Here is a 12,078-nt window from a genome sequence, read left to right on the forward strand (position 1 = left end):
AGTAGAGTATGAGAGAGACTCTCTCAAGTGTGAGCTTTCAAAGTAAAAGGAGAATAATGATAGTATTCTTCAAGATATGTTGAAACTGATGCAAGCCAAGAACCAATAACCTGATCATTCCCAGTTTTTAACCCTTCCTAAGCCTAGTTGTAACTACTGATCCAAGTGAGATTTCTCGGTCTTTTGTTCATGATTCTATGTTTTTATTTCTTCTTATGCTTTGTGGTAGAATCTTATCAATTAATGAAATTCACTGCTTTTGCTCTAATTGTTTGTTGATATTTCTTAGATGGCTAATATCCTTAGACTGATAAAGAAAAAATGGAATCCATGATTGCATTTGAAGTAGCCTCAGTGACCATAAGTAATATCTGCTAAAATCTGGTTACTTAACTTAATTATGCAACTTTTCGATGATGCCAAAATGGGAAGATAAGGTGTGCTTTTGCTTTGGACTGTGATGTTTATAACCTAATAAACCTGGTCCTTGATGATTTGTAACTTTAAATGAAAGTATTCTAACATTGTGTTGATGTTGAACTGAGTTGAAACAGGTTCCATGCTTATGAAAAATATTGAGTTTGTCATCATCAAAAAGGGGGAATTTGTTGACCTGAGCGGCTTTGGTTTTGATGATTGATAAAGGAACACATGCATGAACCAGGTCCATGGACAATGTATAGAGGTGACAGGCAGAATCAAACAAAAGACATGCACGTGAAAGGGATAAGTACAAGTCGTTATTTCTGATAATCCCTGAACGAAAAGGTTACATATTTGATAAGGAGCAGGACTCCTTACTTGAAGAGAACTCTATCCAAGATAAGGAAAGAGTTAGAATTTGAAGATAACTAGAACTCTTCCACCAAGGAAGATTAAAGCATTAGACTTCTAGTTAATCTTTATTTACTAACTTTATATATATCAGTTCTGTTCTCTTTTACAGGTGATGCACACATACTGAAGTTAAGCACGAATTGAGAGCAAAATAGCAAGGCATTTTGTGAGCAATTCCTGTGAGATTTAAGAGTGCGATTCTGAAGCTACACAAACCAGATTGAAGAACCAACTTCAAAAAGAGTTTTATGTGTCTTTCTTTATTTCTAGTTCAAAGTGTAGTATGTGTTTTGAGTTGTACCTTTTAGCTTTCTAAGAAGCAAATTGTACTAGATACCTGAGTTGTATCTTTCAAGTTAGAGGTAACTTGAAGTAGTTGCAACAGCCTGTGGCGTGTTGCTATAAGGGTTAGAGTTAATCCTTAGGTTTGCAAGAGGTTGTAAACTCTAGTTGTATTGTTCAAGTTAGAGTTAACTTGAAGCAGTCACAACAACCTGTGGCTGGTTGCTACAAGGGTTAGAGGTAATCCTTAGGTTTGCAAGAGTTTGGAAGAGTTGTAGTTGGCTCAGAGTTATAGTGAAGTGTTTGGAGAAAATCCTACTGGGTAGTAGATCGTGGTTTTTTCACCTTTTGAGTCGGGTATTTTTCACGTAAAAATCATTGTGTTCTTTACTTTCTGCATTATTTATTCCGCAACTGTAGTGTAAGAAATGCATAGAAAAACCAGGTCCTTCGATATTGATGTTTGAACTTGTGAGAAAGATTAAACTTACTGGTCTGGGGATGAAGAAACGTGAGAAGAGATTAAAAAGAGAGAAGAAAGCTGCAGCAAAGATTGATGCTACATGGTGGTTTGGTGTGATGGCAACAGTCATCATTCCGTAGTATGTAAAATATAGGAAGGAGAAGGTCACAAAATAGAACCAGAAGAATTTAGCTGCTGTCAACTCAAAGTCCACCACTGTGTATACTATAAGGGGTCGTTTGGCAGGGTGTACAAGAATAGTGCAGAATAAGGTGTATTAGTAATGCATGAATTAGTAATGCATGGGTTAGTAATGCAAGCATTAGTTATGCAGATATTATTTCTTATCTACTGTTTAGTGTGGAGTATTAAAATTATAATGCATTGCATAATTTTTAAGAAAAATAGTTGTTTACAAAAATGTCCTTCATATTCTCAAGCTTTAAGGGACTTTAAGGATAATTTTGTCTTTAACCAACTTAATGCATGCATTAGTAGCCTTGGTATTACTAATGCCATGGTTTTCTATGCATTACTTATACCTAGGATAATACCAAGTATGATGTATAACTAATACAAGTATAACTAATACAAGTATTAGTTATACACAAGTTGAAAAAATGTACCTAACAAGATATTAATAATACATAGAGTTAATGTTTGCATTATTTTTTCTAATACCTCCTACCAATCCACCCCTAAGAGTATAGTATGTAGTTTGGACAATAATATATGGTATTTCGGAAATGACCCGCAATCCAAATAAATGAAATTGATTCGTGAAATTGAATAAGGTAATATGCCCCAATTATTTCACATACACGTTCAGGATGTGCTTGTGACACTAACTCTGCTTGTTATTTTTGGTATGAGAAGATAGCTATTTATACATAATTTACAATTTAGTGTAATAACGGTTACCTGTGCCATAGCATATGGTAATGCTGAGTACATCCCAGCAGCTCTTTCTCGGTAAAAGACAGTTCTTCCTACGGCTACAATTGCCTGTACACTCGAACAATTGTTGATTCCAACAAACAGAACAGCTGTGTACATTGCCCCAATGATTGTCATTAAATCACTGCTAGTTTCTCTGTACCACAGAAACAATACAACATGTGATTTGTCACCTTTTAGCCCTTTCAGTTTACTCAACCCTCTGAAATAGTCTATCAGTTAGCCATAAATTAGAAATAGACCTTTTACTGCCAACTTTCAAGAAAATTGTTCCAACCATGAGTGCTGCAGCCAAACTAAAGAAGAATCTAACAAGATTATAGTTTGGACTTCTCCAGTGAGTCCACCATTCCTTCCATAAGCAGGATTTGAACTGCCCCCATGCTGAGTGAGAGTGCTTTGTAGGAAAATAGAGGTCTTTGGCTCCAGGAGGAGGTGTGCACAGCTCTTTGACAAGAGCTTTAGTTCGTCTGGGTACACCACATTTATCCAGAAGATGAAGGTAGCAGAGATGAGATGAGGATGTTGAGATGGATGTGCGGGCACACCAGATTAGATAGGATCAGAAATGAGCTTATTCGCGATAAGGTGGGTGTGACCCCTGTTAAAGACAAGATGCGGGAAGCGCGACTTAGGTGGATTGGTCATGTGAGGAGGAGGAGCACAGATACCCGGTGAGTAGATGTGAGAGGTTGACATTGGAGGGCCTACGGAGAGGTAGAAGTAGGCTAAAGAAGAGGTGGGGAGAGGTGATTAGGCAAGACATGACGCAATTTCAGCTGACCGAGGACATGACCCTTGATAGGAAGGTATGGAGTTAGGGTAGTAGAGTAGGTAGTATAGAGTGTTCATAACAGTAGTATTGACACGCAGTCTCGCTTTCTGTTGGTAGTAGATTTTTACGACTAACCGTTGTTTTCTTTCATTGTTGATCACCTTACTATCTTTTATTTTTATTTTGCTTTTATATGGCTTTTTGGTAATGTCCCTTCTTGTCTATATTTTCATTAATGTGGTGCTTATACTTTTCTGAGCCGAGAGTCTATTGGAAACAGTTTCTCTATCCTCACAAGGTATGGGTAAGGCCCACGTACACACTATCCTCCTCAGACCCCATGGTGTGGGATAATACTGGGTATGTTGTTGTTGTAATGTGGCAAATACATCCAGCATGTGCTGATTTTGGCTTACTCATATGAAGCTGATGAGTTGTAGTATTCAGTAAAATCAAATCCTAGTCGGATTTCTGAGTCAACTGAACTCACTTCTAGCATCCAGGTGGCTGGATTGTATTTCTCTTTAATTTTTGGAACTCCTGGAATTGCCTGCTATTCATTTAAATAGGTAGATCAATTGTTAAATAGGTAAGATGAAAGACAAAATGAAAGAGGAGACAAGAGGAATTGTAAATTAGGCATCTCAACACCAATAGTCTTGGAAATATTAATCAGGAACGTCAAACTTCATTAACTGTATGACTTTTTTCTCAGGCTGCTTCACATAATTGAATCACTGATAAAAAAACTGGTTGCTTATGACAGGATCCATTCCGGACTGGTGGAGATGGGGCTCTTGGATTTCACCTTTTTCCTATGGGTTCAACACCCTCACTCTAAACGAGATGTTTGCTCCAAGGTGGATGAGCAAATTGGTATGTTCTAAATATCCTTGCCTGTTCACCTGATTTTTTCCATATCATCAAGCAAAACCATACATAATTCACAACATAGTCAATATACAGAAAGTGAGCTTCATTAACCATATGAACAAAATTAACAGGCCTCAGACAACACAACAAGGTTGGGCGTGCAAGTGATGAAAAACTTTGACGTCTTCCCTGAAAAAAGATGGTTTTGGATAGGCACTGCTGCACTACTGGGGTTCACAATTCATTTTAACATTCTTTTCACTTTTTCCCTAATGTACCTCAACCGTGAGTTCTTACTCCTTTAAAATGAATTATAGTTTTTCCATTCAATGCACAATCTAAGCCTATTAAATGTTATGTTCATTATAACAGCTGCAGGGAAGCCACAAGCTATTATATCCAAAAAGCAAGCAAGGGATATGGATGCTGATCAAGTAGAAGGCAAGGAATCCATGAGACTTATAACAAATGCAAATAACTCGGGTAAGATGATGCGTTCAATGATGAACAATACCTCTTTTGCGACATAAATATTAGTTATAGTTATACTATTCTTGGCAGGAGAAATGAAAATCTGGTGTATCAGTAATCGTTCTGACTCCAATGGCGTTAGCATAAATGAAAATGCATGGCTCAAGGCTGCAAATGGTGATGCTGCAAAGAAAGGAATGATTCTGCCATTTACCCCTCTGGCAATGTCCTTCGACAATGTGAATTATTTTGTAAACATGCCACCTGTAAGAGGCACATTATTCTCTCATATTGTTCTTAAATTCTGCAATAAATTATATCTAAAATACGCAGCTCGAGCTGTGTAGCATTTTAATCAGCCTAAAGACATTGCTTATACAGCTGAACTAAATTTTGGTTGTCAATATTTTCAGGAAATGAAGGACCAAGTAGTGTCTGGAGCGTTTAGGCCAGGAGTCTTGACTGCTTTAATGGGAGTCAGTGGAGCAGGGAAGACTACACTCATGGACGTGCTAGCTGGACGAAAAACAGGTGGTTATATTGAAGGTGACATAAAAATATCCGGGTTTCCAAAGAAGCAAGAAACCTTTGCTAGAGTTTCAGGATATTGTGAACAAACTGATATACACTCACCTCAAATAACTGCCCGTGAATCGTTGATATTTTCGGCTTTCCTCCGGCTTCCTAAAGAAGTCAGCAATGAGGATAAGATGGTAAGAGACTAATATCTCCTTAAATTACAATAATTTTATAATTTAAGTAATAAAACATTGTTCTTCTAAAAACTTTTCCAGATATATGTGGATGAAGTAATGGATTTTGAGCAGCAGCTATTGTTGTGAGAACTGTTAGAAACACAGTGGATACTGGGAGAACTGTTGTGTGCACAATTCATTAACCAAGAATTGATATTTTTGAAGAATTTGATGAGGTAAACAAAAGAACATGTGAAACCCATAAAACCCACCCTGTGGAAGACAAAGCCTCTTAGAATTGTAACCCCCCGTCTCTAATATGTTCTTTTATGTCGTGGATCAGTTACTTCTTATGAAAAAGGAGGGCAACTGATCTATACGCTGGGCCATTAGGTCTGCATTCTCAGAAAATTATCGAGTATTTTGAGGTACTAGTATAATGTGTTCTATATCAAATCACTAAAAAACCACCTGATTTTGTCGTTGTAATGTGTGAAAGACAATATACTAATTCAACCATCTTGCAAAATGATTGTTGAATTACCTGCTAGCTTCAGGGGCAAAGCCTATGGCATAATATGTGGTGACCGTCCATACAATAGACTCAAACACAGTTATTGGTACTTTCAGAACATTTGGTAGAGTAAAAGCCCAAGGTGGATAGAAGAGATGGTCCCTATGCTTGTAGAACACAGGAAGCTTCTGTATGGTAAGTGAGAGTTCAGAATAACCATTGAACATATTAACAATCATTCCAAATAATAGTGCACCAACATAGATACAACCATCATCTTCATTCCTAATGTGTATTTTACTCCTCAAGAACACAGTTGATGCAATGATTGCAACAATAATTATTTGGACAGTCTTGAAAATATAGACAAAAGAGTTTCTCTTGATCAAAAGCCATTCCTTGTCGAAGTTGGCCTTTAGTAGCTCTAGTCTTGGGACTGTGTACTTTTTGAACACTAGAGCTGCTTTGTGACTTAGTGACGATCTTCCATAAGGAATTGAGAGTTCATTTTCTAGCCATAAGCTCACGTGGAAGCACTTGAATCTTTTTCCAAATTCAGTTACTGGAATGTACTTGTATGGCTTGCTTCTATCCTCCCAGTATTGCTCTTGGTCCTTTCTTGATGTGACCTATTTGCAGGTTTAAAAGTTATATTCTTTTTTGCCATGAAAGTTAAAAGAAAGAAGAAAAATATTGGCGCTTCAAGGTCCAAAATCATCAGTCTACTGAACTCATGGGGCGGATGCACGGTGCAGATGCACCCACTGCTCTCTACTGGTACTATATATATAGCTAAGCTTACTTGTTTCTACTAGATTCACATTTCATATGTATTGACACTTAGGCTTTCATTGAAATGTATATTGATATTCCTATTTGACGATTACCTCTTGCAAGAAGTCAGCAACACCTTTTCTCTCTGGACATTTAAAACCACAGCTTTCAAAGAACTCAAGGACATGTTCACGAGGGCCCTGATAAACAATCTCACCTTCTGATAAGAGAATGATATCGTCAGAGATCAAATGTCTCAGGAGCAGGCTGAAGGAGGGACATCAAGATGGTGGCATCTCTGAGATGAGGGGCGAAGCTATGTTGGCCCAAGGGTGGTCAACTAACCACCCTTCGCCGAAAAATTATACTACGTATAAGGTAAAATATTACTTGTTATTGATTAAAAATAGACTTTGAACACCCTTGCATAGCCCACTGGCAAAGGGTGTTCAAAATTTGAACACCTTTATTAAATTTTCTGGCTTCGCCACTGGTGAGATGTACTCTGTTGTAAACATTTCACTATCTGAAATGTCGTTGAGCTGTCTAGTCCAGTAGATATCTCGTCCATGAATTGTGTTTTTGTTGGCCCAACAATCATCTCGCCTGCAGCAAACTTGAATTAAACTATTAACCCAGTGATTATATTTTTTTGTCAAGACCCATATTTCCGGATTGAATCTACTTTTGTGCAATCTCCCTAAGCATTTTGCTTATATTGTATGATCTGATGATCACTCTTTTTGCATAGTTGAAAAATGGTTATGCTAATTCAATATATACCTTCCGTTTTGGTTAATCAAATTAGGATGAGAAATTACTATTGTCTTAATATTTACAGTGTCCAATTACTAATATCAACAGCTCACTAATTCATCACCTGTAAAATTTAGTGTGCTTATTTATCACCTCTGAGTTTAAGTTTATCAATTGCAATCTACTTACGTTTTTACTGCATTAGACACTCCACACAACTGGTTCCATGTAAACTCTTCTAGCTTGATGAGAGGTCTTCTCTAGTCTTGATAACATGTATACGGTATGAAGAAATGAATTCGTTCGCTAGTCTCTCTATATAAAACATGCATTTATTTCACATACCATTCACGGTTGATTTAATGTAGACTATGAGTTTTATTTTGTTATTACTTTACTCCAAGGCTAGCAAATACATACGGTAGAAGTAGTTGGTTGCTTAAGCTTTTGAAGTGAATTGTTGCAGTAAGAACTTAACACTAGTAGTTTGACAATGCAGACAACTCTGATTAGGAAACAGAAGCATATTATGGTGGTCATCCAACAAGAAAGTGCTGCAGTTCTCATCACTAGCCAAATATGAGGTACTGTTTGGTAGTTTAACACTTCAACTTTTTGGGATCAAGTCAATAGAAGCATTGCTTTTGTTTTTTGTCTTCGGATTTGAACTCGAGTATTTTAATTTGTTCTCTGAAAAAGTTGTATAGTATAATATGGAGTGTTAGCAAAATATTTCAAGAAACATCTCTATAAATTGTTTGGAGATGGAAATAACCTGTGGTGAGACGCTTCTTCTGGCCGCCTGAAATGCATCGTATCATTTCATGGCCAACTGTTTAGTTGATTGTTGTTTTTAAGGAGTTGGCACTTTCCTTTTGATTTTTTCTTACAACAATAAACTCAGTATTATATCACACCGTGAGGTCTGAGAAGGGTAGTTTTGAACGACCCAGACCTTACTCCTACCACCTTGTGAGGATAGGAAGGTTGTTTTCAATTTGCCAAAAAATAAATGCCAACAAGTACCTGAATATTTTTTTTTTTTTTTTTTGTAGGAAACTTGTCAAACTTCCCTATCAATGACTTTTGACCCGAGAAAAATCAGAAAATGGTGGCAAGAGGAAAGATGGAAGTCTGGTTGGTGGTAATCTTCAACACCTGAATTAATCTTCAAGATTCTATGCAAGTCTACAAGTAAAGTTTTACTCATGTCGGTAATGGTTAGGGCTAGATACAGTCTCCCTTACTTTATTCTACTCATGTACGTTTTATTCAGATCATAATTTGTTTTCATGTTTGAAGTAAATTAGGTTCTCTAAGATTAGAGAGATTTACTTCTCCTTGAACTAATTAACATAAATCACTGACTAGAATAAATTAAAGAAGCCCTCAACAAACAATGAACTTAATGTAAGTCTACCAACAACTAAACGTTAGTCTCCACTAGCTAGCTAGTATTGCCTACATAGATCGTTGCTTTCATAATCTATTATTAGTGAAGTTGTATACGGTAAAAATCGGTTAGTACTTCGTACGAACTGGTTTAAATGGTAATACATTGGATCGGAGAAGCGACTTCGTAATATCAGGTCGAAGTCTGAAGTCAGGTCATCAAGCTTCGAGTTCTAGGACCGATCAATGATAAGCTCGGTACCATTATCGAGCTCGAATCCAAGTCGAACTATGATGCAAAGTAAAATTATCGAGCTTATGATTTAGAGACCGACCAACACTGACCCCGAATCAATACAGGGATCCGAGTCAGAATCAAGCTCGGATCAGGATCGAGAACTCGAGTCAAGACCGAAAACTCGAGTCGATATCGAGCTCATAGACAAGAGCCGTTACAATCCCACTAGAGGAGAGAATCTTGGCAGGAATTATGGAAAAACTGATTTAGCATGGGTCTCCCACTATGTATTTTTTTATATCTAAAAGTAGGATCCTCCGCTATAAAGAGGTTGGCTACATTTCAGTAAAGAAGGGTCTTTTGCTTACATTGTAATCCAAGCACCATATTCTCCTATATTCAAAACTTATTCTTTTAAACTTCATAAATTGATTCATCTTGCTTAGTCCTAAAAATCATCTTCTTTCCAACCTTGTTTATTTTGCATTCTTTGCAATCCATATTTGATATTTCTATCTTTCCTTACGATTTGTATTAAGTTATATCACATATCCTTAGAAATACGTACAAATTCAACTATATCCGTTTTTCGGGTAAACAGTTTGGCGCCCACCGTGGGGCTAAGGATAACAGTGGTTATTTGATACGAATCTGCAAACACACACCGTTTTGCACTTAGTATCTTGGATTTCGGATTAGCAACGACCAATTATCAATCAAATGGCCTTACCTATCGACAATGAAGCTGGTCTTCAAGATGAGAACAACAACTTGACACCCAGTACCGAAAGACTACTTGTCAACGCCGTTGGAGCTCGAATCTAAGTGCCGATAGACATCAATTCGCATGTAGCCATTGAAGCAAACCTACATTTTGGTCATGAAAATAGCATTCATGGTGGCACTCGATTTGCAGCTCGAGTTACCCATAACGTCGAGGAAAACAACATCAGCTTGCGTATGATTTTCGAAATGTTGCAAGCTCAATATGCAACAATAGCTCAGTTGCAGAGTCAAACCCAGATACTGAGTAGACCGGAGCCCAGTCAACCCCGAGAAATCGCCCATACAATGGAACCAGCTATAGTGAAATCAAATAAGCAGGAGTCGGGGAATAATCCCGAAATTGCTAAGATGTTCGAAGAACTAACCAAACGAATAGAATCGGGAGAACGAAGGATCGAAGCAAACGACAAAAAAGTGGAAACATACAACTCCAGGGTTGATCAGATCCCGGGGGCACCACCAATATTGAAGGGCTTAGATTCCAAAAATTCATACAAAAGCCTTTCCCCCCAAGCGCGGCTCCTAAACCGATCCCAAAGAAGTTCTGTATGCCCGAGATTCCTAAATATAACGGAACTACCGACCCCAACAGACATATCACCTCATACACATGTGCCATCAAAGGGAACGATCTAGAGGATGATGAGATCAAATCCGTATTATTGAAGAAATTCAGAGAAACTCTGTCAAAGGGAGCAATGATATGGTATCATAATTTGCCATTTATTCCATCGATTCTTTTGTTATACTTGCGGATTCCTTCGTAAAAGCACACGCCGGGGCCGTAAAAGTCGCGACCAGGAAGTCGGACCTATTTAAGGTAAGACAAAAGGATAACGAAATGCTAAGGGGGTTCGTGTCTCGTTTTCAAATGGAACAAATGGATCTACCCCTAGTGACAGACGATTGGGCTGTTCAGGCTTTCAATCAAGGTTTGAACGAACGAAGTTCGACGACTTCACGGCGGTTGAAGCATAACCTGGTCGAGTACCCAGTTATCACTTGGGTCGACATGCACAATCGGTACCAATCAAAAATTAGAGTCGAAGATGATCAGTTGGGGTCTGAACCCGCTGCTTGAAGGGATATCAATCGAGAACAAGGTCTGATCAGGGATCGATACCGACCGTATAACGGAAACCATAACATCAATGAATGAGACGTAACCCCGGACAAAGCAACAAAAGAAGTGATCGAGGTCAAGGGTCTCGGGGGCTGATGAACAGAAGTGGGTTCGACAGGCCTACCGGAACTAAGGAAGCGCCTCGGCTATCGGAGTATAACTTCAGCATTGATGCATCCGCCATCGTGTCGGCTATCGGACGCATCAAAGACACTAAATGGCCTCGACCCATGCAGACCGATCCTGCCCAGAGGAATCCCAATCAAATGTGCGAATATCATAACACCCATGGCCAGAGAACGGAAGATTGCAGGCAACTAAGAGAGGATGTAGCCCGGTTATTCAATAAAGGGCACCTTCGAGAATTTTTAAGCGACATGGCAAAGAACCATTTCAAAAACAGGGATTTCGGAAAGCAAAACGAACAAGAAGAACCACAGCACGTTATCCACATGATCATCAGCGGCGTCGATACCCCTAAAGGGCCAGTGCTAAAATGCACTAAGACCTAGATTATGAGAGAAAAGTGATCTCGAACTCAGGATTACGCACCCATAGGAACTTTGTCCTTCAATGATGATGATGCAGAATGAGTCATACAACCTCATAACGATGCACTGGTAATATCCGTACTTATGAATAAAACTAAAGTTAAGCGTGTGTTAATTAATTCAGATAGCTCGGCCAACATTAGTAGATCGAAGGTTGTAGAACAACTCGGTCTACAAGACCAGGTCGTACCTGCAACCATGGTTTTAAACGGATTCAATATGGCATGTGAAACCACCAAAGGCGAGATAATTTTGCTGATAAACGTGGTTGGTACCATCCAGGAAACGAAATTCCATGTAATCAAATGCGACATGAGGTACAACGCCCTTTTTGGAAGGCCATAGATCCACAACATAAGAGCTGTACCTTCGACCTTACACCAAGTTCTTAAATTCCCAACATCGGGGGGAGGGGGGGTCAAAACATTCTGCGGAGAACAGCCGGCCGCGAGAGAAATGTTTGCCGTCGAAGAAGCAATTCTGATATCCTTACCCTCGTCAACAAAAGGATCAGACTCAAAAGGGAAACAAGATGCCAAATAGCAATCACAGACATCGGCTTTAACCCAACCAGAGAATCAGAAGATTGAG

At 38.6% G+C, this 12,078-nt stretch overlaps 1 protein-coding gene and 1 pseudogene across 4 annotated transcripts; one reads left to right on the top strand and one right to left on the bottom strand.

Moving 5' to 3' along the window:
* Nucleotides 1-966: 966 nt before the first annotated feature.
* Nucleotides 967-8,218, bottom strand: LOC107826549 (ABC transporter G family member 42-like; annotated as a pseudogene).
* On the top strand, nt 3,000-6,907 carry LOC107826550 (ABC transporter G family member 36-like). Of its 4 annotated transcripts, none has more exons than XR_012699427.1 (9): nt 3,000-3,348; nt 4,081-4,190; nt 4,319-4,472; nt 4,560-4,670; nt 4,749-4,924; nt 5,072-5,371; nt 5,453-5,589; nt 6,507-6,644; nt 6,768-6,907. XR_012699427.1 is itself a non-coding variant. In XM_075231187.1 (7 exons), the coding sequence occupies exons 2-7, from the start codon at nt 4,161-4,163 to the stop codon at nt 5,498-5,500; spliced, it is 819 nt and encodes a 272-aa protein (XP_075087288.1). In that variant the 5' UTR covers nt 3,000-3,348; nt 4,081-4,160; the 3' UTR covers nt 5,501-5,842. The 4 variants fall into 4 exon arrangements, 1 of the variants encoding a protein (XP_075087288.1); XR_012699426.1 differs by having other exon boundaries at nt 6,765-6,901; XR_012699428.1 differs by lacking the exons at nt 6,507-6,644; nt 6,768-6,907 and adding an exon at nt 5,697-5,837.
* Nucleotides 8,219-12,078: the final 3,860 nt, after the last annotated feature.

The sequence above is a fragment of the Nicotiana tabacum genome, chromosome 15 (assembly GCF_000715075.1).
Source record: "Nicotiana tabacum cultivar K326 chromosome 15, ASM71507v2, whole genome shotgun sequence".
Taxonomy (NCBI): Eukaryota; Viridiplantae; Streptophyta; class Magnoliopsida; order Solanales; family Solanaceae; genus Nicotiana; species Nicotiana tabacum.

Excerpts from the sequence above, each read along its gene's own strand:
- LOC107826550 (XM_075231187.1), top strand. The coding sequence starts at position 4,161 with ATGTTTGCTCCAAGGTGGATGAGCAAATTG. Across the intron at positions 4,191-4,318 it reads CAAGGTGGATGAGCAAATTG|GCCTCAGACAACACAACAAG; the intron begins GTATGTTCTAAA and ends CAAAATTAACAG. Across the intron at positions 4,925-5,071 it reads ATTTTGTAAACATGCCACCT|GAAATGAAGGACCAAGTAGT; the intron begins GTAAGAGGCACA and ends CAATATTTTCAG.